This window comes from Neofelis nebulosa, chromosome 2 (assembly GCF_028018385.1).
Source record: "Neofelis nebulosa isolate mNeoNeb1 chromosome 2, mNeoNeb1.pri, whole genome shotgun sequence".
Lineage (NCBI taxonomy): Eukaryota > Metazoa > Chordata > Mammalia > Carnivora > Felidae > Neofelis > Neofelis nebulosa.
In genome coordinates, this window is record NC_080783.1 from 198680346 (window position 1) to 198707738 (window position 27393).

At 43.2% G+C, this 27393-nt stretch overlaps 2 protein-coding genes across 6 annotated transcripts in view; one reads left to right on the plus strand and one right to left on the minus strand.

Moving 5' to 3' along the window:
- The window catches only part of ZCCHC17 (zinc finger CCHC-type containing 17), a 63018-nt gene extending 41469 nt beyond the window's left edge, over positions 1-21549 (minus strand). For 3 of the 5 annotated variants that reach the window (XR_009258280.1, XM_058718284.1, XM_058718285.1), the window contains exons 1-3: positions 21424-21549; positions 11448-11568; positions 4032-4089 (exon numbers count right to left, since the gene is read on the minus strand). Coding sequence is in view for 3 of the 5 variants with exons in the window: in XM_058718284.1 (XP_058574267.1) it covers positions 4032-4089; positions 11448-11568; positions 21424-21548 (304 nt within the window). In the remaining 2 variants the exon portion in view is untranslated. The other 2 variants (XM_058718286.1, XM_058718287.1) reach the window with 2 other exon arrangements.
- Positions 21550-21704: 155 nt separating this feature from the next.
- SNRNP40 (small nuclear ribonucleoprotein U5 subunit 40) overlaps positions 21705-27393 on the plus strand; it is a 34274-nt gene continuing 28585 nt past the window's right edge. The window contains exons 1-4 of the mRNA XM_058718283.1: positions 21705-21887; positions 24132-24261; positions 25910-26003; positions 27196-27361. Of these exons, the coding sequence (XP_058574266.1) occupies positions 21744-21887; positions 24132-24261; positions 25910-26003; positions 27196-27361 (534 nt within the window). The 5' untranslated portion in view covers positions 21705-21743. The remainder of the gene's footprint in view (positions 21888-24131; positions 24262-25909; positions 26004-27195; positions 27362-27393) is intronic.

Consider the following 27393-nt stretch of genomic DNA (forward strand, 5'->3'; position numbering starts at 1 on the left):
ACAGATGTACATCAGGTATCTAAGTCTATACTGCGAACTAAATCCCCCAAGGGGCTGCTGGATCAAAGGGCAAGCACAGTAAAAACGTTAGCGGGAGCGGTGCCTGGGTGGCTCGGTTGGCTGAGCATCTGACTCTTGATTTCGGCTCAGGTCATGATCCCAGGATCCTGGGACGCCCCCACCCCCTAACCCTCCTGACTCCATACTCAGCATGGAGCCTGCTTAGGATTTTCTCTCTCTCTCTCTCTCTCTCTCTCTCTCTCTCTCTCTCTCCCCCCTGCCGCTCTCTTCCTACAATTAAAAAAAAAATTGTATACAAAAAACTGTTAATAAGCGTTGCCAAAATCTGTAACAATCTATGTTCCCAACAGTGAGTAAAACTATTGTTGGAAATAGCCATTTCCAAAACTGGGTATTAACAGATTTTTTAAAGAAGTTTTTATTTAGGGGCGCCTGGGTGGCTCAGTCGGTTAAGCGGCCGACTTCGGCTCGGGTCATGATCTCGCGGTCCATGAGTTCGAGCCCCGCGTTGGGCTCTGTGCTGACAGCTCAGAGCCTGGAGCCTGTTTCGGATTCTGTGTCTCCCTCTCTCTGACCCTCCCTTGTTCATGCTCTGTCTCTCCCTGTCTCAAAAATAAATAAAACATTAAAAAAAATTAAAAAAAAATAAAAATAAAAAGTTTTTATTTAAATTCCAGTTAGTTAACATACAGTGTAATGCAATCACTTTAAAAAATATTCGGAAAATTTTAGGGGCGCCTGGGTGGCTCAGAAGCGTCTGACTTCGGCTCAGGTCATAATCTCATGGTCCGTGGGTTCGAGCCCTGCATGGGGCTCTGTGCTGACAGCCCAGAGCCTGGAGCCTGCTTCAGATTCTGTGTCTCCCCCTCTCTCTCTCTGCTCCTCCCCCACTCATGCTCTGTCTCTCAAAAATGAATAAACGTTAATAAATAATTTAATTTAATTATCTGGAGAATTTTAGATTCACATGTAGTCTGAAGAGAATATAGAAAAATCCTGGGTACCCTTTACCCAGTTTCCTCCAGTGGCAACATTCTGCAAAACTACAGTACACTATTGCAGCCAGGATTTTGAGAACTGATACTATAGTGTAATAGGAAATATACATTTGGTCTTTATCTCTGGTTCCTGGCACAGAACTCATAAGCTCTTGGAATTTCCTGAGTGATAGGAGCATCTTGTTATATTCGTAGGCCCCTTTCAGCATTACCCAAGTTTATGCTTTACGGAGACTATTAGTGGGCCCCTAGAAAGCTTCAAGATGGGGACTGATAACCACCAGAACCAATCCTGTGATGAGAGGGCTGGAACTTTCAGCCCTACCCTCTACCTTCCAGGAAGGAGAGAGGGGCTGGAGATGGAGTCAAGCCAATAATTTAATCAATTATGCTTATGTATTGGAGCCTCTACAAAAAACCCTCAACAATAAGGTCTAGAGAGCTTCTGGGTTGGCAAATACATCCACGTGCCAAGGGTGATACACCTCAACTCCACCGAAACAGGGGCTCTTGCACTTGGGACCCTTCTGGATCTCACCCTATGTACTTCCTCATTTGGCTATTCATTTGTATCCTTTATTATAAACTGTAACAGTAAGTATAACATTTCTGGTGTTCTCCGGGTTGTTCTGGCAAATTACTGAAACTGGGGAGGTGGTGTGGGAACATCCAAATATGTAGCCAAGTCTGACAGAAGTGTGGGTAACCTGGGGACTCAATAATTGTAACTGGCATCTGAAGTGAGGGGAGTCTTATGGGATCGAGCCCTTAAATACTGTTGAGTTTGCCGCTACCTCTGGGTAGTCAGTGTCAGAACTGAATTGAACTGCAGGATACCTAGTTGGCATCAGAGAATCAACCAATCAGATAGCTGAAGAACTGGTTATTAATTACATCCCACATTTTGGAACGGCAATAAAAACAACTAAGGTACTGATGCTTCAGAATGGAGGAATCTTGAAAAAATGCAAAGTGAAAGAAGCCAATCATAAAAGACCACGTGTTGTCTGACTCCACTTATAAGAAATGTCCAGACTAGGCAAAAATATAAAGAAAGAAGGTAGACTAGTGGTTGCCTAAGGCTGGGGCAGGTGGGACTGTAATCTGGAGTGACTGCTAACAGGTATAGAGTTTCTTTCTGGCATGATGAAAATGTTCTCAAATTAGATCGTAGCTGCAAAACTGTAAATATTCAAACAACCACTGAACTGTACATTTGGGTGAAATGTATGGTATGTGAATTACATCTCAATAACACTGTAGGAAAGAAAAAAGAATGTTTCACAAAAGGAATCATAAGGTATGCAACCTTTTGGGATTAGCTTTTCCCCCTCAACATGATTTCCTAGAGACTGATTCAGATTGCATCACAGATACTTCATTCTTGTTCATTTTTACTGCCAAGTGGTGTTCCATTGCATGGATGTGCCACAGTTTAAGTTAGTTTTTTGTTGTTGTTGTTGTTTTTAATGTTTATTTTTGAGCGAGAGAGAGAATGCTTGTGAGCAGGGGAGGTGCAGAGAGGGAGGAAGAAAGAGAATCCCAGGCAGGCTCCAGGCTGTCAGCACAGAGCCTGATGCAGGGCTGGATATCATGAACTGTGAGATCATGACCTGAGCTGAAACCAAGAGTTGGATGCTTAACCAACTCAACTGAGCCACCCAGGAGGCCCCTAAGTTAGTTTTAAATCAACCCTGAGAATGAGCATCTTTTAAGACATTTATTGATTAGTTGCTATTCTTTCTCCTGTGAATTCTTTCCATATTCTTGGCCCCTTGTCCTACTCCTTTTTTTATTAGTCTTTTGCCACGTGTGCTACAAATCCTTTTTCCCAACTTAACTTTGCTTATGATTTTTGAGAGAAAGTTTTTTACTTTTATGTAGTCAAATATCATTCTTTGTTTTTAATTTCTGCTTTTCTTTTCTTTATAAATGTTTATTTATTTTTGAGAAAGAGGGTGCACACAAGAGTGGGGGGAGGGACAGAGAGAGAAGGGGTCCGAAGCGGGGTCCGCTTCCTATATTCCTATCTCTACACTAATAGCAGAGAGCCGGATGTGGGGCCTGAACCCACGAACTGCAAAATCAGACGCTCAACCAACTGAGCCACCCAGGTGCCCGGTCAAATATCATTCTGTATTTTCTTCTAATAATATCCTTATAGTTATATTTTTTACATTAAAATCTTCGATAAATCCTTAATTTATTATAGCATGAGGAACCAGCAAGTTGAGTTTTTGGATGTACTAGCACTGTGATGTGGTAGAAAGCCAACTAGGCTAGGAAGCAGGAGGTACGGGTTCCAGACCCGGCTGTGCCACTACCTAGCTAAATCACTCTAAGCAGACCACCAGTTTGTGGAACTTGTCCTTCCTACTTAACACAATTATTTTAAGAAACGAGTAAGATTATAGATGTGAAGGGGAGTCTCAAAAAATGTTCAACAAAGACCTATCACTTTAAAAACGTAGAGCATGATATATATAGATATATATAGATATATCTATATATATATCTATACCTCTGTATCTATATATATGTATCTATATATATACTCTCTCCCTCTCTCTCTCTCTATATATATATATATATAGCTACATAGATAGATAGATATATCAAATTTGTATTGGTTATGGCACTATTCTCATTCCATGTGCCATATATTAGAAAACTCACAATGTTAGCCTCAGAGTGTAAGTAGCTTGTCCTACCCCAAATCGTAAGACCAAAGAGGTCAAGTGACTTGCCTAGGGTCACAGGAGAAATTTAGGCAAGAGCCGGTTCTGGAAGTGAACCCAAGTAGCTATACCCACCCTCCACCAAGTCAGAGAGCACTTCTGAGTGAAGACCTACGAAAACATGGACTGTCATCACTTGTCTATATTCCTATCTCTACACTAAAGACAAAAAGAAAACTACTGTTTGAAAAATGAGCGTCTGTAATCAGCATGTGGTGGGTGTGACAGAAGAGAGTGGAATGGGAGGTCTGAATTTCAAGTTATAAACTCCCACCTTGCTTCCGACAGCCTGGGATTTTGATAAAGGCTCCATAGTCTGTCACCATAGCAACCTATAGAGACAAAAAAAAAAACACAAAAAAACAAAAAAAGAATCAATGTCACACAAATGAGAATCTCTCTTCTGTGGCATTTAACCTAGTCTCCCTGAATTTCTACTTGCCACTGACTGCTGCAAAGCTGCCTAAACTTATGTTCTGTCGAATATTCTTTCTGTTCTTTATGAAATTCAGACTGGCAGGTATGTGCGAACACGTTAAGAACGCTGGTGAGATGGAAGTGTTGTCAGATGGCATGACAGTATCTAGGGATGCCCAAGTCCCACACCTACTGAAATCCCCAAAGGAGTATTTCAAGAAAAGGAACAAACAGCAAAAAATCTAGTCACACTTTCCATTAGCTGGGACTGAGGCCTCCAATCCTAACACTTAAATAACTTGGGATGGATTATGGAGGACATCCTTTTTTCCTAAACTTCGAGTCAAACCAGACTATATATAGCCTGCTCGATTTCACTCCAAACCAGCCTTGGGTTTTATCAAGACAACTACAGAAAAAGCCAATATACACACATCTGGCAGAACCTAAAAAGATGTAATCAGAGGGAAAAAGAGTTGTCTCCAAGTCTTTTGTGGATAAATCATTATCCCAAACTCTATCTCTACCTCTCATCCATCCTCTAGCCCACCCTCCAACCCGTGGAACGGGATTAAAGTTGTCACTACACTCCATGTTTATCACCTAATTCATTATTATTTATCAGGTATTCAATACAATCTTATAAACTTCATTTTTTCAGTGACTTCAATTAGTTGTTTCATCTTGGGTACTCTCTATTTCAGCCTCACAGTAACTAAGACAAGGGGCAGGAACAGGACAAACCCTGCAGCCCTGCTCTTTGCTAATCTACACTGAATGCTCGCTACATGTAAAAAGCTGTTCAAGGTGCTTCACATAATCCTCGTGATACCCTATGATATTGGTGCTCTTACCATTCTCACTTGATAGATGACAAAACTTATGCACCGACAGACTAAGTGACTCACCCAGTGTTCAAAGCTAGGAGGTAGCACAGCTGGGATTTGAACCCAGTGAGTCTTAACTACATTAGGGCTACTCACGGGTTCCTTTTAATTACACAGTTCTAACACAGAAGCAATGTGACATTTGACATTTCATCTGTTCCTGGGAATGATCTTCAGAAGCGTACACGGTAGGTTTCCATGCTGCAGATGAGGTAGAATAACACAGGTGTAGGAAGAGAATGGGCTTTGGAGCAAACGATTGGCTTCCAATCTCAGCCCCGCCATTCCTGACTTGTGGGATCTTGAACATCACTTGCCTTTCGGGGCCTAAGTTCCCAAATGTATTCACTTTCCTGCTGCAGATAACAAACGAGTACATAAAGTGCCTTGCAGCTGTATTGGACACCTAATGTACATTCAATAAATTGTAGCTTTTTAATAATTTATAGTTCAAGACACCGATGCACAAAAAGGTTAGTGACTAGTGGAAACAAAACACAAGGCACAGAACCTAAATCCCTTGATGTCTAGTCCAGTCAGTGCCCCTAACTCCACCAAATACCATTACTCACTTCAATGTTAGGATGGAAAAAGACTTCCATTAGCCTCATTTATTTTATCCTATCCTATCCTATCCTATCCTATCCTATCCTATCCTATCCTATCCTATCTTATTCTATTCTATCCTATCTTATTTTATTTTATTTTATTTTATTTTATTTTATTTTATTTTATTTGGGAGAGAGAGAAAGATAGCAGGGAAGTGGGGCAGAGGGGGGGAGGGGGGGAGAGAGAGAGAGAGAGAGAGAATGAATATGAATATCTCAAGCAGGCTCCACGCTCAGTGTGGAACCCCACAGGGGGCTCAATCCCATGACCCTGGGATCATGACCTGAAATCAAGAGTTGGACATTCAACTGAATGAACCACCGAGGCATCCCCATTCGCCTCATTTTATAAATGGACACTTGAACTAACTCTGCAAGATACAGCATTAATGGGTTAAGAACCAGAAGTTCTAAAATCCTCTTCTGTACTGATGAATGTGCTACACTGGGGTAGGGACCAGACAGTCCCAAAGAAGCAGTACAACCAGGCAGATGCTAGTAGTTGAAATCAAGGTAAAGTGGAACTGAAGGAGGGACCTTAGACATTAGCTGGTACAATCCTATCATGTTTCAAATAAAGAAAGTGAAGACCAGAGACACAAAGTGCTTACCCAAGCTCACAGAGCAAGTTGTTTTCCGTAAAATGGAGCCACATGGATAAAGACAAGACTGTAAGTTTTTAAATTTTTTTTTTTTCAACATTTTTTATTTATTTTTGGGACAGAGAGAGACAGAGCATGAACGGGGGAGGGGCAGAGAGAGAGGGAGACACAGAATCGGAAACAGGCTCCAGGCTCCGAGCCATCAGCCCAGAGCCTGACGCGGGGCTCGAACTCACGGACCGCGAGATCGTGACCTGGCTGAAGTCGGACGCTTAACCGACTGCGCCACCCAGGCGCCCCAAGACTGTTAAGTTTTTAATTACAATAAAAGCAGATCTCTTCTTTCTGGACCAACTAAAGGCTTTTGCTCCACAGTTCTAAAAAGATGGCTGAGGTGCTTCATACTGCATAACAACATTATTAAAGGGCATAGTTATCTCACAAACTTAAAAGAAGCATCTGGAAGTTGGAGCCCAACTCGCTTTGCTGCTGTAAATTAAGACCATCTCACTTTTCAAGCCTGAAACTCCAGTGTCACATTACGATCTTTTGAGAAAAGATCATTAACAGACCTTAATTTGGCTTCTCCCAAAAGGAAAAGTTAGTGTGTTCCAGAATGGATGCAGCCAAGTGTTCAGTCAGGCAAAGGCACTCTTGCCTATTTCCAGGGCCAGGTGTTTCCATCACTGTGTCTGCTAGGGTGCAGTCAGACTTGCAATGAGCAGAATGGCACCTGCTGTACATGATCACGCAGTCTGCCTGGTGTCCCAAGAATAATTAGTCAAATAGCTCAGGGGGAGAAATTCAGTAATTATCTCAGCTGAAGTCAGGACTCAGGTCAAATGAATCTGCCATCTTCAGATTGGAGGTTGCATTGGCCTTGGAACTAGTTAGCCCCATAATGTGAATGAGAAGCTTGAGGCTCAGAGACCTAAGTTGCCCGTCCGAAATCACAAAGCTAGAAGGTAGCAAGAACAGAAGTTTCCTTTTTACTTTGTCCCATGCTATTTCCACCTCCCCAACACCGATTTCCCGTCCGCATTTCTTTGGCTATGGCTGGGCTGAGCCAAATCCCACCTCCCACTGCTGTGCTTGTACCCACTACCAGGCTGCACTGACGTGGGCACTAAGATGCCTCTCCGAGGGTAGGAGAAGGACGAATGTTGGCTTCTCAGCTGTTGGGTTGCTAAGCTTCCCAGCCCTGCTGAGCCTGCTCAGAGAAGTGCTAGGTTACAGGCTGCACCAGCAGTTTCTTCAAGGATGATTGGTCCCGAGAGGCTTGGGTTCCATTGTATTCACACATTTACTGAGCACCTACAGGCGAGATACCACGTCAGGTACTGTGAGATTAAAACTTTAAAAAAATTTCTCAGCCTATTTTTAAGTGAATTTGAAGTAGTTACCAAGATATATGAGACAACCCTAGCCCTTGCCCTCCAGTAACTCACAATCTAGTGGAGGAGACAAATACGTACACGAGTAACAATCCTACAAGACACTGCGATAGGGGCCATAACTGAGAAAGAAACAAAGGATCGTGGAACAACCAGATTTACCGTCTACCTTCCTCCTCTACCTCAATTCAGTTGGAAGAGTTCTTTTAGGGTTCTTTTGGTTCCTCCATGCCTTTATGCACAGGTGGACAACCCCAGGTGCAGTTAGCAGAAAGCAGACTCGGAGAGAGGACTTGATTTAAAATCCCAGTTTTAGGGGCACCTGGGTGGCTCAGTTGGTTCAGTGTCTGACTTTGGCTCAGGTTCCTGGGGTTCAAGCCCCACATCGGGCTCTGTGCTGACAGCTTAGAGCCTGCTTTGGATTCTGTTTTTTTCTCTTTCTCTGCCCCTCCCCTGCTCATGCTCTCTCTCTCTCAAAAATAAATAAACATTAAAAAAAAAAAAAAACTTCAGGGGCGCCTGGGTGGCTCAGTCGGTTAAGTGTCTGATTTCGGCTCAGGTCATGATCTCACGGTTCGTGGGTTTAAGCCCCACGTCGGGCTCTGTGCTGACAGCTTGGATCCTGGAGCCTGCTCTGGATTCTGTGTCTCCCTTCTCTCTGCTCCTCCCTCCTCCAAGAATAAACATTTAAAATTAATTAATTAATTAATTAATTAATACTTAAAATAAAATCCCAGTTTTTGCCATTTATTAACCATTGGGCAATTACTTAACTTTTGAAAGAAGTTTCCGTATCCATAAAACAGAGTTAACAATTTGTTGGAGAGAATCAGCGACAGAGTGTGTCAAAGTGCTGACATATGTTAAGCTTAAAAGTTTTTGAATTTCAATGTAACAGGGTCTTGGGGCGCCTGGGTGGCTCAGTTGGTTGAGCCTCAGACTTCAGCTTAGGTCATGATCTTGTGTCTCGTGAGTTCAAGTCCTACATCGGGCTCGCTGCTGTCAGTGCAGACCCTCTGTCCCCCCACCTTTGCCTCTCCCCTGTCTGAGCACACACGTGTGCTCTCTTGCTCTCTCTCAAAAATAGATATAAATACATAAATAAATAGAATTTAATGTAACCAGGTCTTCTTTTAAATATCAGGCACTCATTAAATGTCTGTGGATGAAGGGGCGCCTGGGTAGCTCAGTCGGTTGAGCATGCAACTCTGTTTCAGCTCAGGTTATAATCCCAGGGTCATGGGATCGAGCCCTGCAACTGGCTCTAACGGGCTCTATGCTGAGCATGGAGCCTGCTTGAGATATTCTCTCTCTCTCTGCCCCCCCCCCGCCCCACCCCCCGCTCACGTGTGCTCTCTCTAATAAAAAAATAAGAATAAATAAAAATGTTTGTAGATGAATATTCTGAAAAATAGTTTCTTCTTTCTGATTTATCAAGCAACTTCTCTCTCCCTAATTCTGTTCACTTCTAAACCATCATTTTTCAAAATGTGCTCTGAAATACTAAGCTAGAACTACTAAGTTCTCTCCAAATATTCTCCTAGCCCATCCATCCTTAATAGTAAAATATATAAACCCTACACTAACTCAAGTCCCACGTCATTTAAGAAGCTGTCAGTCAGCAGCCACTTTAAAAATCTGAGATGGGGCGCCTGGGTGGCGCAGTCGGTTAAGCGTCCGACTTCAGCCAGGTCACGATCTCGCGGTCTGTGAGTTCGAGCCCCGCGTCAGGCTCCGGGCTGATGGCTCGGAGCCTGGAGCCTGTTTCCGATTCTGTGTCTCCCTCTCTCTCTGCCCCTCCCCTGTTCATGCTCTGTCTCTCTCTGTCCCAAAAATAAATAAAAAATGTTGGAAAAAAAATTAAAAAAAAAAAAAAAATCTGAGTCAGTTTGTGAAAGGGAACAGCACTCTTCTGTCTTTTGTGCAACATGTGACAAATGAAGGCTTCGTCGCCAGAAAAATCAATTTCATCTCTAGTGTTACTACTTCCTTTTCCTGAGCCCTTGTACCTACCTCACTGATCTTTGGAGATACCTCGGGCCTTAAAGAAAAATATAAAGGCTCTGAAGAGCAGAAGTTTCCTATATGCTAGAATGTTATTAACCTTTGTATCTTGACTTCATATTACAAGTCGGGACTGACTTAACAGGAGTCAAAAGCCACGATTATCTACAACCGACTGACAGACACAAAGTCTGTCCTCAAAGGCTTTACATTATTAGAAGATGAAACTTTTGTGAACCATAAAGCAAGTATGAATACCACAGGAATGATACTGTAAAAATACCATGGGCACTCATAAGGCAGTAAACACAATTTTTTGGCTCTACTTTTGCTTTGAGAAGAGCAAGACAACATTAATGAATTCCTACTGTATCTCAGGCATTGTTTTTACAGATGACAGCTTATTGAACCATCAGGGCAATCCTCTGGAAGGAGTTATTATCTCCATTTAACAAATGAGAAAACTGAGGCCCCAAAGAGAGTAAGTGGCAGTCTCAAGTAAAAGCGCCAGGACAGGAATCCAGGTTTTGTCTGGTCTCCAAATACAACGCCTTCTTCCTCAAAGGCCGATCATTCAGTCACCAAAGACGTGATGAGCACCTATTATTTTCTACCCACCTACTTGGGACTGAGATACACGACCACGAACAAAACACTCAGGGCTCTGTCCTCATGGAGCTGAGTATCTTGTGAGGAAGACAGACATTACACAAGTACGCAAATACAGGGTGAGCCTATTTATTTATGGTGGGGCAAAGATCTCTGAGGAGACGGCGCTAGGGTTGAGACCAAAAACATGAAAAGAAGTCGGTGGCAGAGTGGGGTAGTTACAGACAGCATATGCAAAAGTCCTGAGAAGGAAGCAAGCTTAGAATACTCAGAGTTGTAAGGAGGCCAGTGTGGCTGGTGTGTAAGTAGAATGAAACAAAACCACACTGTCCACGTAAGCAGAGGCCAAGTCATGTAGGGATCATGAAATTGTTTGGATGAATTCAAGTACAATGAGAAGCCTAGAAGTGCGAGAAAGCAGCATGTTCAATCTGTTCTAGATGTTATTCTGGCTGCAACGGAAAGAACAGATTGGAGAGGAACTACAATAGATATTGAGGCCCCAGTAAGGCCAGGTCAAGAGATGGCGGGCTTGAACTAAGGAGGTGCCATAGAGGTAAAGAAGTATACAGATAAGAGATACATTTGGGAGGTAGTAATGACACAAGTTGCTGACGGACTGGAGGGAGAGGAAAAATCAAAATCAAATCAAGAGGAGAAATGAAGGGCGAGACCCAGACGTTTAGCATGGGTACCTGGAAGGCTAGTGGCTGCATCTGCTGAGATGAGAAAGACCAGAAGAACAGATTTGGCTAGAAAAGGGAAAAAATTAAGGGGCCCCTGGATGGCTCAGTCAGTGAAGCATCTGACTCTTGACCTCAGGGTCTTGAGTCCGAGCCCCACGTCTGGTGTTGAGATTACTTAAAACAAAAAAAAACATTTCTAGAAAGAGAGAAAGAGATAATAAAGGGAGAAAGAAAAGAAAAAATTCAGTTTAAAGCATAAATTAGACATGCTGTGAGGTATCCAAATGAAGATGTCAAGTATGCAGTAGGGAGTCTGGAGCTTAGAGGAGGTACAAGTGGTAGCCAGATACTCCTCTAGTCCTTCCTGTTGGAACTGCAATGCTTAACATATTCTCAAGTGGACAGGAGCTCCAGACCCAGCAGCTTTTCACCTCCAGTCCATGCTTAACATAACGAGTAGGTGTTCAAGCCAAAAGAGTATACCTCTCCTTGGAAAATAGTGTAGAGAGCAGGCAAGTTCTCCATGGTCTCGGGTCTTCCTGAATTCATCCTTAATGTTCTATGGCTCCTCCATTTCTCCTCTGGTAAAGCTAATTCAAGTGTCCTATCACAAAGAAATAAGACAACACTATGAAAGACATCTGCATTAAAGAAGAAATGTGCACATAACCCACAGCTAATCTCTACAGAGTAACAGCATTAGATTTAACACCATGTACTTTCATCCACCTCTCTCTTGCCCACTGTGATCATGGTAAGTTGTGGAAACTTTGCTCTCTCTCTCTCTCTTTTTTTTTTTTTTCCAATTTGATACCTACCCAAAGGCATCAGTCTGTTTTTTTGTCTTCTAATTGCTATTATTACTATTCTTTTGTCAAGGGAAGGCTTTTGAGATGTGCGTGTGAGAGACTGAATCTTGAAAAAGGGAATGATAGTAGCAATAAGAGCTAACGGTTATTAAGAACTTACCATATCCAGGTACTGTGCTAAGCACTGGACATCCAGTATCTCATTTAATCCTCAAAACTCTCAAGATGTAGGTTGTATTCTTATATAAATGACAAAAACAACCAGGCTTCCAGAGGTCAAATTACTAGGCCTATTTGACATCAAAAAGCTAGGAAATACTGAAGTCACATTCTGGCTGACACCAGAGTCCCCATCTGTTTTGTTTTGTTTTGTTCTGGTAGTTATATTTATTTACGTGACGTCTATACCAAACACGGGGCTCAAACTCACAACCCCGAGGATCAAGTGTAGGATTCTCTACCGAGTAAACCTGCCAGTGCCCCCCCTACCCCCGCCTGCTTTTAAACACCACGCTAGGTGTTAATCTGAAGTGACTTTCAAAAGAGACAATAGCTTATTTTTTTCCTTATAAAACTAAAAATACACATGCTCATTTTATTTTATTTTTTTTTTAAATTTTTTTTTCAACATTTATTTATTTTTGAGACAGAGAGAGACAGAGCATGAATGGAGGAGGGTCAGAGAGAGAGGGAGACACAGAATGGGAAGCAGGCTCCAGGCTCTGAGCTGTCAGCCCAGAGCCCGACGCGGGGCTCGAACTCACGGACCGCGAGATCGTGACCTGAGTTGAAGTCGGATGCTTAACCAACTGAGCCACCCAGGCGCCCCCACATGCTCATTTTAAAAGTTCAGATGATAGGGGTGCCTGGGTGGCTCAGTTGGTTAGGCGCCCGACTTCAGCTCAGGTCACGATCTCGCGGTCCGTGAGTTCGAGCCCCACATCGGGCTCTGGGCTGACGGCTTAGAGCCTGGAGCCTGCTTGGGATTCTGTGTCTCCCTCTCTCTCTGCCCCTCCCCCATTCATGCTCTGTCTCTCTCTGTCTCAAAAATAAATTAAAAAAACGTTAAAAAATTAAAAAAAAAAGTTCAGATGATTATACGTACAGTCATAATAAAGAAAAAAATCACTCATCATTCAATTCTGTTTATATTCTTTAAAATTTCTTCATATATATAGGTTTTTTAATGGAATCATGAAATTATTAACCATTAATTAACAATCATTTAAAGATATATTTTAGTAATTTATACACACACATATACACTTGTATGCACCAATTTTACTTATTTGTGAATCATGTTAAAATGCAGACTGCAATTCAGTACATCCGAGGTGGTGCCCGAAACTGTGCATTTCCACAAGCTCCCAGACGATGCTGATGCTGCCCGAGTAGAAAGTCTTACAGCTTTGGGTGTGTCTGGGTGGCTCAGTCGGTTAGGCATCTGACTTTGGCTCAGGTCACGATCTCACAGTTTGTGGGTTCGAGCCCCGCGTCAGGCTCTGTGCTGACAGCTCACAGCCTGGAGCCTGCTTCGGATTCTGTGTCTCCCTGTCTCTCTGCCCCTCCCCCTCTCGTGCTCTGTCTTCTGTCTCTCAAAAATGTATACATGTTAAAAAAATAATAAAAAAAATTAAAACAAAAAAGAAAGAAAGTCTTACAGCTTTGGAGTTGGAAGGGACCTCAGTCTCCTGGTTTTAAACAGAGAGGAAACTAGCAGTCCAATGGCTTTTAACCATGCCACTTTACTCTGCCGAATAAAATCAGTGCTACACAAAGATCAATCTAAGGGTACTGCCCTCAGTTCGGTTTTTCCCATTTACATTTGCCAACAGTAAGACTTGAGCCTCTATTTTCCCTAGACTTTCATAACCAAATACTTTCTTTTCTCCTCAATTCCCAGCACAACCCCTCACTTTCACATGATGGCTCTGGGTCCTGGTTTTGGAAACTCTACCTGATCTATAGCATCGTCTATTAACTGCACTGCCTCACTTAAAACAGAACTGAAAGAAATCCCACCAGCTTTCCAAACCCTGGTTCTTGTATCATCCCCAGGTTCCTACATCCTTGTCCTTGAGTTCCATAAGACAACTTTGTATCCTTATGATAAACTCGCCCTTTTCTGCTTAGGTCAGCCACAGGTGGTTTTCTGTTACTCTACTGATAGCACATGGAATGAGGGCAGATTTGTCAGTTCTTGAGAAATGGCTGGTAAACAGGTTAAATCCAAGTATCACAGCCTGGTTGGCTCTTGCCTCTGTCACTTCCTAGCTCTGCAGGCTCATCTCCAGTCTTCCCCTCTCTCTGACTAGCACCTCTTATCTCACATCCTAAAACAGAGGTCACTGACCTGAGGCCAGTGGCTCCATCAAGAGACTTTAATTCCTCCAGCTCCTGGAGCACTAGTGAGGTATAGAGTCCACAGAGGCATCAGCAGCTAGGACACCTAAATTGAGCTCAAACATCTTAGTCTATAACCTGTTCCTCTCTACACAAAGGTCATGGAAAGAGAAAAAAAAAAAAACAGAAAAAAATCTAAAGTTGATTCTTACAGATTTCTGCTGTGGTCAGTGTAGGAATACATAACTTAAAGCTCTCCTGTTGGCTCCTGCCACAGAACAGGAGAAACCCTATGTGATTCTTCAAGAAGGAGAGTGGCATGCATTAATGAGGGAAATCTGGAAACATGACAGTAACAGGTTTACAATTTCAGGAAAGTAGCAGGTTGCCATTTTTAAAAATGGACCTTGATGTTTTCTTTCAAATTATGTCCTATAAAACCTAGAGTTTTATGGTGGTTGTTCAGAAACTCCTCAACCTGAGTTTATTTGTAAACAGTCAACTCTGAAATATCTAGGGACCACAGGGTTCAAGAAAGCCAAAGAAGTAGGCCTGGAGGCCAACCAACCAGAGGAGAGTCCTCAAAGGAAGGGGGAACACATCCCCAAAGAAACTAACTTCTGGAGGTCCTGCCCAGAGCAGTTGGGAGCCAGTAGTCTCTCTTCAGTAATTAGTAAGAGACTGTTTATTGCCAATTCCCACTTGCCCTCCCCGCCTTGGGTTGGACCATGGGAGCAAGGAGGAGTGAAGGGTACAGGAGTGTATTCTGCTTGGATCCGATTTACCTATTAAGCTTCTAAATAAGATGTCATTTGAAAAAAAGAGTCCTGCTGTTTTAAGAAAGTTTATGGAACACAGATATAGTCAGTCCAGTCAAATAGGACCACATCTGTAGACTTAAAAGAGCAAGTAAATTGACAAAGATCGAGGTATACCATTTAGAGTTGCTTTGCAATAATTCTAGAAACAGAGTATCTTCTTTAAGTGCTTCATTTTAAGTGAACGTTTTTTAAACATTGTAATGTGTAGGGAGGCAACAGGGACCCAGTTACTAGCCACCCACTTCCCAAAGCAAGGGACAGAGCAAGGAGAGTGTGGGGACGGGAGGTGTGGCAGGGGAACGATGGCCCAGAGTGAGGTCAGAACCTATATTGGGTGAGGAGGAAATTTGCAAAGAAGATCAACCCAGTGTGAAAAGGAGCAGGGTAATGATGGCGTCCACATATTGGGCTGTCCAGAATGATGACAGGGCCTAAAGACTAGAAGAAGTAGGGGCGCCTGGGTGGCTCAGTCGGTTAAGCGTCCGACTTCAGCTCGGGTCATGATCTCACAGTTCGTGGGTTCGAGCCCCGCATCGGGCTCTGTGCTGACAGCTCAGAGCCTGGAGCCTGTTTCAGATTCTGTGTCTCCCTCTCTCTCTGCCCCTCCCCCACTCATGCTCTCTCTCCCTCTGTCTCAAAACTAAATAAACATTAAAAAAAAATTTAAAAAAAAGACTAGAAGAAGTAATGCAATGTTAACTTTCTGATTATAGTAGTTACAGTGTGGTTATACAGGAGAATGTCCTTGTTTGTAGGAAAACTAAAGTATTCAGGGATGATGGGACATCAGGTCAGCAACTTAGCTCTCAAATGATTCATAAAAAAATGTTATTTGTACTGTACCTCCAGTTTTGTAACTATTTCAAACTTGTTTTTTTTTTTAAATGTGCATGCAATTAAAAAAGAAAAACATCCTGCTCTCCCTTCTCTCAAGCAACGTGAAGCTCATAGAACAATATTAAATTGGTAAGATACTGTTTTTTGTTTTTTGAGAAAAAGCAACATGAGCAGGGGAGGGCCAGAGAGTGAGGGAGAGAGAAAATCCCAAGCAAGCCACACACTGTCAGCTCAGAACCCACCCACCCCACCCCACCCCCACTCCCCGATGCAAGGCTCAAACCCATGAACTGCGAGATCATGACCTGAAAGGAAACCAAGAGTCAGATGTTCAACCGACTGAGCCACCCAGGCGCCCCAAATTGGAAGATATTTTAAGGCATCTTTGGAACTTCATTTCATGTGTCACCTTACTGATCTGGCCAAGATTTTTGTTGTTGTAGTTAAGTTTGTTTGAATTTAGATTTGTTGTGGTCGTAACAGAACAATAATAACTAGATAGAACCCTAAGAGTTAAAGGGATTTTAATTTATCTTTAACCTGTGCATATGAATTGAGAGGAGAACCAGTTGATAAGTAAAAATACTGGGATATGAGCAAAGACAGAATGACTCCAGAGCCTGCATTCTCAACCACTATTCTCCATTGCCTCAAAAGAATTCACAGTGCACATCTAAATCTTGTGAGAATTTCTAACATGAACTAAGTCCCAACATTAGAGATTCCAAGGAGGAGTCATCGTCAGAAGGGCGTTATTCATGGATGAGGCTATGATGAGCTGGGTCTGGATTAATTCATCTAAACATGTAACCAAGGATCATTTCTTATTTGGTCTTCTGTTCCTCATATCTGGTATGCAGTAGGTACTCAAAATTTTGTGGGTTTTTTGTTTGTTTGTTTGTTTGTTTTTGAATGAGTGAATGGCCACTATACGCCAAACAAACAGGGAAAGAAAGAAGGGAGAAAGCATTCTGGTCTAAAGAATGTAGAGGAAATAACTTCCACCCAATATGTTGGCTAGATTAGAAGGGGGGAGATTTTCAAATGCCACAATGGTAGCCAAACTTCCTCCTTCCGCCAACTTGATAGAATGACTATCTGAGACAGATGCTTCTTCCTTTTTGAACTTCAGTCATGGATTGATTGAGAAAATATCCAAAAGCAGGAAAGAGAATAGTAAAGTGCAAAGAAAAACACAAAAAACGGACTCATAAAATGTGAAAGATGAAAAGGAATCATTCACCTCATTACTTTTACTTAACTGAAAATAGGGCTAACAGAGGTCAAGTGACTTGACAGAGGCTGCTTACAGCTAGCCATTGGCACGAAACCCCATGACCAGTACTTACGTTCTACCCCACACTGTTCTTAGTCAATAATCTTGGAGGTCCTCTCCAAGTCATCTGATAACAACAGCTAGTGTTCGAGTATTTATTTGCTGTACGTTAACCTAAGAGCTTTACTTGTCTTAAGTAATTTGATTCTCTTTCGGACCACTCGACAAGATAGGCAATTATCATTGCCACATTATAGATGAAAAAACTAAGACATGAGAGAAGCTAAGTAACTTACTCAAGATTACAAAGCTATGAATGATGAAGATGGGATTCAAATCATATGGACATTTTTTCTTCCCTTTCTAGATTGTGAAATTCTTCTGTGCATGCCCTTGTCTTACACAGTATCATATCCATCCCCCCCCCCCCACAAATCTGCAGCGTCTAGCACACTGAAATTTAGAACTGTCTACTGAAATACTGAAGTACTTCATTTAATCCTACTTCAAACTGTTAACTCACTAGTTCAGCACATTTTACCGATGTTTATGCCAGGCTCTGTGGTAAGCACTTCATAAACCTCCCTTCAGGCCTTAAAACAACTCTACAGGGGCGCCTGGGTGGCGCAGTCGGTTAGGCGTCCGACTTCAGCCAGGTCACGATCTCGCGGTCCGTGAGTTCGAGCCCCGCGTCAGGCTCTGGGCTGATGGCTCGGAGCCTGGAGCCTGTTTCTGATTCTGTGTCTCCCTCTCTCTCTGCCCCTCCCCCGTTCATGCTCTGTCTCTCTCTGTCCCAAAAATAAATAAAAAATGTTGAAAAAAAAAAATTAAAAAAAAAAAAAAAAAAAACAACTCTACAAAGTAGGTATTCCTGTGTACAGAAATGAAGTAAGTTGCCCAAAATGCACGGCTAGAAAGAGACAAATACTAGGCCATTCCAAGGGTCATATGCCCAGGCCACTGTTACTACCCCTTTCAACACAGTCCCTATCCTCACAGACTTCCTCGTCTGGTAGGATAATGGTAACCATTTGCAATGCAATGTGATCAGTGCTAAAATAGTGGCTAGGTTCAAAGTGCTGAGAAAACAAGAGAGACCAAGGGTTTGGAGGACACAGGGAAGTTTAAGAGGTGACAACTGAAGAGGACTTTAAGGATAAATGGAAGTCCTATAGCAGAGAACACTGTTCTTTGACCTCATTAGAACCCTAATCTATTGACCTCTACTTTCTTCCAACCTGTTAGCCCTCTCCAGCTTGGACTCCATAGCCCATCATTTTAATAATACCCTGACCGCCCTTTAACCCTTGTCTTTACAGCTTGTAAAGACCCTTGTCTTTACAGCTTTACAGCCCTTGTCTTTACAGCTCACCTGTCTGGCATGAGTGAAGTATGGTTGCAGACAACAGAACCCATGCTAGCTAAGATAAGCCAAAAGGGAGTTATCGCCAGGGATCATGTGGCTTACAAAATAACTTGAAGGGCTATGGGAGCAGGCTCTGTTAGAACTTACAGGAACAAGTCCTAACCCGCAAAATAAGTCTTCGCCATGATCAAGACAGTTATGGCTATCATTGCAGAAAGTCACTAAACCAGAAAGTTGGTGACTAAAGAGACATCAGCTCTGCTACGAAATTTGCCAGCAGAATTGGATGGCTCTCACCCTCTTTGTCTCCACATCTAACTCAGTTCCAAATTCAATTCTCACCTTAGGTGCAAAGGAGTCTACGAAATCGTTTTTGGCATCTCAGAATTTTCAGTAAGAGAAGGCAATGTGCGCTGCCTTGTAAGAGGTAGAGGCAGAAATGTGCGCTGAGCAAGTCAAACCCACAGTCCTCACCACCATACCTTGGTATGTTTTCTGCATGCTGGCACAGAATAGCCTGATGTTGCTAGAAAAAAATTATGATCTCCAACCTTAAATCTGCAAGACAATTCTACATTCCTCTGGTCACACAATTCTCCCACAATCTACAACGTCTTTCACACCTTCTGCAATCTTCTTAAATCTCTGATCTCCTCTCACTCTAAGCATATGATCACATCACCTACTTTACAGAGAAAATAAAAGCCATGAGAAAGGAATTCATTTTATCAGTACCAAATATACAAACAGACTGTTCCTACTGCCTTCATTTCCTTCTTCCTTTCTATTCACTGGAGAAACTGTCCATCTTCCTAAGGTTGCTCTAACTGTACTTTGGATCCCATCCATTCCCACATTTTCACAACACGATCAATGACCCAATTTCTCTCTCTCACTTTCTCCTTCGCCCTCTCAGTTGGATCCTTGGTGACCCCTCATCTCTTTCAGCTTCCACATCCTCTCCTCTCCTTTACAATCTTATGTATGAAAAATACTCTGTAGATTCACTGCCTCCATTTCCTTTCCTGAATCTCTGCCTCATATCTGGCTTCTGGTCTCATCACACCAACTCTCACGAAGGACACCATAAGCTCCATGATGATAAAGCCAACAGACATGTTTCAATTCTCATGTTATTTAAATTCCAGGATTTCCTAAAAAAAAAATTTAACGTTTTTTATTTATTTTTGAGACAGAGAGAGACAGAGCATGAACGGGGGAGGGTCAGAGAGAGGGAGACACAGAATCTGAAACAGGCTCCAGGCTCTGAGCTGTCAGCACAGAGCCTGATGCGGGGCTCGAACTCATGGACCGCGAGATCATGACCTGAGCCGAAGTCGGCCGCTTAACCAACTGAGCCACCCAGGCGCCCCAAATCCCAGGATTTTCTAACACAGAAACTTTTTCTAACACAGAATCTTTTTTTTTTTTTTAAAGATTTTATTTTTATGCAATCTCTACACTGAGTATGGGGCTCAAACTCGCAACCTCAAGATCAACAGTTGGCACACTCTACCGACTGCACCAGCCAGGCACCACTACACAGACCATTTCCTGCTGCTGAGGCAACATTCCTCTGGTCCTTCTCTATAGCTCTTGTGTTTCTCTTGTGGACTCATGCTTTCATTCTTGGCCATTACAAGTTGGGACCACTCAAGGTTCTCTTACCCACACTTATGGCTCATATTGTCACCTATATGCAATTATTCCCAAGTAAATGTTTCCCGAAAACTCGCTTCTGAGTTCCAAAGCCATATTTCAAACTGCCTCCTGGATATCATACCACCTCCCTCTTCTTCTTCCAAAAAAAGAACTACCCTGTTGCATAAGCCAGAAACCTAGGATCTACAGTTTGATTTCTCTCCTTTCACTCCCTAAATCCAATCCATCATTAAATCCTACTAATTTTACCTCCTATATGTCTCTAGAAAACTGTCCAGTTCCTGCAGTTGTACAAATACCTCAGTCTTCATTGCTAATAGCTCTCACCCAAGTCGTCTATCTGTACCTATCTCTCCTCCTATCTGTTCATGCTACTGAGCCTGAGGGATCAAGCCACTCTCCCACCAGACCACCTCCCCCCTCCCCCATAAAAAACATCCAGTGGCTTCCCATCATTCTCACAGTAAGATTTCTGCACCTCTACGCCCCTCCGGCTGCATCCTGTACCAGACTCTCTTTCATCTCCTCTGTATTGGCCACAGTGGCCTCTTTTTGCCTTTTAGTCATTTGCCACAGGGCCCCTGCACATGCTGTTCTAGATGGAATATTCTGCCTTCCTCTCTTGACCTAAGTAATTAGAATTCTCCCTTTAGGTTACCAATTCAGGCACCTTTTGTTCACAGATGCCTTTCTGCTTATTTTAGGCACGCATAACATCAGGCCCCTCTCTTAGGCAGCACTATTTTACAGTTCTTAGTGCGATCATTGTTTTACATGTTTGCACCACCAGACTCAAGCCCCTGAGGTCAGGGACCATGTTTGGTTCACAATGTACCCGAGGCTCTGCACAATAAGTATCAGTTGGACGATTAAGGAGGAGACCTGGTTCCCACGTATGAATCCAAAGCTCTCAACAAGACCGTACTCAGGAGAAGCAGGCGTCGGACATTTCCCTCATCTCTGTTTTCTCTGAGGCACAAAGCAGGCCCTAGTACAAGGCTGCACCATCAGTGGTAGAAACAAGCCGGCCTCCTCAGCCATAGAGGAACCTGGTGGAGCTGGGAGACAGGCCTTTCCTCCCTGGGAGCGTCCGGCACAGGGTTCTACACTGCAGGCGCTGGACAAACAAGTCAGCCGTCGAGAGCCCCAGGCGGCCGCAAAGACCCCAACGCTCTGCCCCAGCCTAGAAGCGGAACCCACGCTGCTACCTGCCGGCGCGGCGAACTCCGGACCCGCCTCTGCCTCCTGCAAACCTTCAGCTGACAAGGGCCAGGCTCAGGCCACACAACCGAGGCGCCGCCTCCAAATGCCGCAACCACCCACCCCCGACCTTCCTTCCACTTACTCGGTGTCAGCTCCGGGTCTCCCCGCCGCAGCATTGCGCGAAACGCCAAAACCCAGACAGCGCTTCCACCCACAAGACACAGCGCGCCTAGGTGGGACTCCAGCTCTACCCACCAATCCTGGCATCGTACTCTCATGACGCCAGGAAGAGCTGACCAATAAAAGAAGAGCGTTCAGGAGGCGGTGCAGAGGAGATTACTGGAAGCCGATTGGTTTCTCCAAGCCGGAAGTTCTGGGGGAAGAACTAAGTCGGAACCAATCGCGCGGTGCCTGAGCCTGTCGGCGCGGTCAGTGGCGGCGCTGAGAAGAGCGGTTGCCGCCATGATAGAACAGCAGAAGCGTAAGGGCCCAGAGTTGCCGCTGGTACCAGTCAAACGGCAGCGGCATGAGTTGCTGTTGGGAGCGGCGGGGTCGGGCCCCGGAGCCGGGCAGCAGCAGACGGCGCCGGGAGCTTTGCTGCAAGCGGTAAGTGAAGTAGGAGGCGGCCTTCGGCCCTCAGCTCATCCTTCATCTCCGAGAGCCCTGCACCGGGAGATCCCGCACTGCGGGGGCGGAACGAGAATCGCTACCTGCAGTTAAAGCAGAAAACACCGTAAAAGCCGTCGACACCCCTCCCCCCCCTCCCCCCCCCCCCCCCCCCCCCGCGGATGCTTCGTTCGTTAGCCCGTTGGACTCCTGTTTTCAGCGTCTCGACCACCCTGTGGCGTGGCGTTAGAATTAGAGTTTAAGGACCTTGAACTCAAAACCAGGACCAGGGCTTTCTCATACTTAATCTCCCAGGGATCCGACATAGAGTCAACATTCAGAAAAGTTTGTAGAATGGATGGATGAATGAATGAGTGAATGAGGGGAGAAAGGAAATGAGTGACACCGACTCGCTTTGGGACTTCGGGCAAGTTGCTTTCCTCTTTACCTCTCAGCGCTAGTACTGTTACTAACAACAACCGAACAATAGCTAACGTTCATCGAGTCCTTGTATTAAGTACTTTGTACATGAAAACTCTGTTAATCTTGGTAATAGCTAAAGAGGTAGGAACTGTTAGTATCCTGTTTTGTAAACTCTTATCTGGTAAATGATAGAAACAGATTTTAAGCCCAGAATCCATGCTCCTAACTGCATTTCTTGTGAGATAGAGGTAATGATCACACCTCTCCTCCTGGACTATTAGGCTCAGATCAAGAAATACATGTGTGTGTCTCCTCTCTCAACCTCTCTGCCAGTCCATGAACAAATCGTGCTGGCACCCTCCTCAAAATATATCCCAAATTGCTACCACTTCTACCAACTCCATCACTAGCTCCTGGTCTAAGCCATGATCATCTCATCTGACAATTGCAGTGAGGTTCTAACTGGTATTCTTGTTTTCTGCTCTTGTCTGTTCAATCTGTTCTCAGTCCGGCAGCCAGAGGAATTCTGCTAAACGTTAGATCACGTTACCCTCTGCTGCCGACTTTCGGTGGCTTTCCACTTCCCCCAAAGTTAAACCCAAACCCTTACAGCCTTTTGCCCTCTTTCCCTTTACCGCTCAGATGTGCCAATTTTCCGTTGCTCACCCTGCTCCAGTCACACTGGCTTCCATGTTCTTGCCCCAAAGCCTTTTCATATGCTACACTCTACTGGAGTGCTCTTCTTCAAAATACCCACATGGTTTACACACTCAGCTCTTCCAAATCTTTGTTCAGATACCACTTTATCAGTGAGGGCTTTCCTGACGACCCTGTTTTAAGTTGCAATTCACCATATGCATTAACCCACGTTGCTTTTTTTCCTCCATAGTACCTACCACCTACCATCTGTTTTATTTGTTTTCTCTCTTCCTCCCTCCTCTTCCTCCTCCCCTCTAGAACACAAACTCCATTGTTCGTTTTTATTTTGTTCAGTACTATTTTCCCAGTGCCTAGAGAGTGTCTGGCACATAATATATATATTTTTTTAATAAATGCATAAACTGGAAATGACTGAAGAGGTTTGGGGATTACTGATAGTGTACTAGTTTTTCTCTCTGACAAGAGTATGAGGTTTTAGTGACTTGTCCAAGCCTAGGCTTAGTGTTGAGACCATAATTAAAACTACTTTCCCCAGTAATCTGTACCCTGCGGAGTTGTTGGGAAGGTCAGTTCACTCATTCATTCATTAAATGAGCTAGAGACTGGGAAAACAGTGTTGGATGACGCAAGCAGGGTCCCTGCACTCACAAACCTTTTGTAGTGGGGAAAAAGGACAAGATACGTTAAAAATAAGATAAAATAAGGAAGGTAATTGCAGGTAGTGATAAGTGCTATGGGGAAATACAGTAGGACTAATCGAATGCAGAGGGGAGGTGTGGTGCTGCTTGAGTTTGAGTGATCAAAGAAACACTTTCTGAAGTGGAAACATTTGAAAGGAGCTAAACACAGGAAGATCTAAGGGAAGAAGATCCGATCAGGGACAACAACAAGAATAAAGATCCTGAAGCAGAAATGAGTTTAACATGTTTGAGCGATTAAAAGTTGGCTATGGGACGGGAGCAGAATGAGGGAGTAGTTAGAATAACAGGTTGACACTGGACACTTCAGCAGGACCGCGTCGCATTGGAGGCAGAAGTTCACGTGAGAAAAGTTGCTGTTCTCTAAATCAGAAGAAATCCACTCGATTATTGTTCCCCATGTCTTTTGCAGCCTCCTTTGCCTGTATGCAGTGACTACCCTGTACTTCTGTCTTTTGTTTAGGGACCTCCCAGGTGTTCCTCCCTTCAAGCTCCAATCATGCTTCTCTCAGGACATGAAGGGGAAGTGTACTGCTGCAAGTTTCATCCCAACGGATCCACCTTAGCATCTGCAGGATTCGATCGACTGATATGTAAGAGAGTTTTTGAAGCTGGAGTAATTGTTCTTTGCCAAATAGTGATTCTTTTTTTAAAACCTTCAGTGCCACAGAAGGTATCAGTCTGAGCTGGTCACATCACAAACTGCATGGCTAACATGCTGAAATAGTATCATGAAAATGTTGAGTGATCTTGGGTATAGAACTCAAGGTCCATGTAGTACAGGAGGAATCATGTTACTACTTGGAAAGTGAGTTGTCCTAGTTTGAGGGTATCTTCCTCATGGAGGCAAATCTTGAGCTGATTTAGCCAGACAAGAGATCTAGGCATACCAGGTTAATGGAAGTAATGAGAGAGATAGCTTTTCCTTTTCCCAAAAGTGTGAGGCCTTCCTCTTGATCCACTCATAGAATCCTAGCATGTGAAAAGAAGGAGGGGACATGGGGATCCTAAAGTGGCAACTCACTTGGATAATCTACCTGTACGTCATTAGGATCATACGGCATTTAGATTCTCAGCTGCTAGTTGGGAATACCCATTTTCCAGAAATAAGTAGAAAAAATCACTTCAGAAGAGTCATGAGAAAAAACAAGAGAGAAAATACCAGAAACATCTGACTCTTGTATTCTGGCATCGTTTGTTGTATTGTGAGATTAAGTGAGTCCTTTAGCTCTTTGCTTATAAGATTGTACCTCAAGGTAGATGGTAGCTATCTTTGCTGTCTTGATGTAGGTATTCTAGTTCTGTGATCCTTCAACTTAACAGTGACCAAGCATCTGGAAGAGTTGGGAATCTTTGCAGAAGATTAATTAAGATCAGTCCCTTAAATTGATGTGCTTAATTTCATCAAACAAAAAAATGGTTTATCAACAGAAAAATACCATATGTACATGCCTTATTACATATAGAGGTGCTCCTTTTTTTTTTTTTTTTTTTTTTTTTTTTTAATTTTTTTTCCAATGTTTTTTATTTATTTTTTGGGACAGAGAGAGACAGAGCATGAACGGGGGAGGGGCAGAGAGAGAGGGAGACACAGAATGGGAAACAGGCTCCAGGCTCCGAGCCATCAGCCCAGAGCCTGACGCGGGGCTCGAACTCACGGACCGCGAGATCGTGACCTGGCTGAAGTCGGACGCTTAACCGACTGCGCCACCCAGGCGCCCCAAGGTGCTCCTTAATAATACTCCTCAAGCCTCATTCCTTGCTAGACCAAGCTGCCTGAGGACAGGAACTGTGTCTATTCGCTTATCATTTTACCCCAGCATCTGGCTTGTTACGGGTACATGGTACATGTGGAATGAGTAAATGTAGTATAAAGTCATTGCCATGTGCCCTTCAAGTCAGTTTGCAGCTTCTTGGGTTTTCTGTAAGTGCCATCATTTTGCAGTTCTCTTATACTCATAGCAGACATGTAGGAGTGAGTACCAACTTTTTTAACATTACAACAGAAAACTTTCAGATTTAAAAAATTAATTTTTTCAACCTTATGGAATATGAAAATATGGCATTACTTTTGTTTTAGTGTCAGGAAAATTGGTCCAGCTGGGAGAACCAATAGGGAGAATACTCCAAGGGAGTATAATTTCAAAACTGTTGTGATAAACTTAGAAGTACCTTTTCTGTGGCCAATGATGACTTTTCTTTTGCGTAGTAATGATCACAGAACCCCTGTCTCCCTGACAGTGCTGTGGAATGTCTATGGTGACTGTGATAACTATGCCACATTGAAGGGACACAGTGGGGCGGTGATGGAGCTGCATTATAATACCGATGGCAGGTGAGTAGTTCGCACAGTGGAATGACAGCTGCTTCTCCTACCAACTCGTCTCGGCATCCTTTCACATTGCATCCTTGAGTTTTCTCTCTCGGGAGACTATGCCATCAAAAACTACTGCGTTTGGAGCAGCTACTTTATTATCCTATCACTGTTAAGCCAAGTTTGGTGTTTCTTGCTCCATGTATGCATATATGAATACATCTCTATCACCTAACATCAACAGCTCAGGCAAATTTGTTTCTTTTTAAAACAAAACAAAATGTAATTTGCATATGCAGATATCAGTTATTTTTTTTAATAAAAACAATAAAATGTTTCTTTTGAGAAACTCAAAAACATAAATGAAAAAATAGCCCATATTCCTATGACTCCAAAGATTATCACTGTTAATCTTATGATATGTTTTTCTCAAGTTTTTTTCCTACTCGAAGCCATTTGGTTTTTCGTATACGTTAGAGCTTCATGTGTGATCTTTTCTGCTGCTTTTTTCCTTACTGTTATTCACCTATTGTATCTGTATCATAGTATACGTTTTATCATAAACATTTTAATGACCGCATAATTTTACAATAACCTAGGTAATATAAAAATGTGATCATCCAAAGTCATTTAATCCTATTAGGTATTTTAGTGAACATTCACTGTTTTATACCTCTGGCCTCTAAAATCTTAGGGTCCCGGAATCAACTGGTACATAACCTTGTATACATTTTCCCTATTAGTATTTGAGTAAAGAATGCCTTATGAAATCAATTATAACTTAGAAATCATTTTTGGAAACAAAGTAAAAACTTTACCGGGCCACCAGGTCAGGAATTGCTACAGTGTGTCTTCACTCTGCAGCAGGGAGTGATTAAACATTTCCAGATGGGAAAATGTCTAAAGTGTTGTCTATCTCAAAGGAGAAAAAGATTGAGAAAACTACTGGTATTAGGTTGTAATACATCATGGGGACTGACAGAAGGAAATTTTTTTGACATTTCATAGAGTAGACCTTGTAACTGGGTCTAGAAAACCAGCAGGATTTTGTTAGGGAGGGTGAAGCATTCCTGCATCATGTGTCAAACTGTCAGAGCACAACCTGTCAGTGACCTCAAAGAGTGGCACGTTTTGGCAAGTGTTGTGTGTGTGGGGGGAGGGGGTGGTTGCCATTGCTTTTCTTCACTTATTTCTTTTTTTGTTCTTCTTGTAGTATGCTCTTCTCCGCATCCACAGATAAAACTGTGGCAGTATGGGACAGTGAGACAGGCGAGAGGGTTAAAAGGCTGAAAGGACATACTTCCTTTGTGAATTCCTGTTACCCAGCCAGGAGGGGCCCCCAGCTTGTCTGCACTGGCAGTGATGATGGTACAGTTAAGGTGGGTGTTGTCTGTCTGTCTGTTGCAGTTTC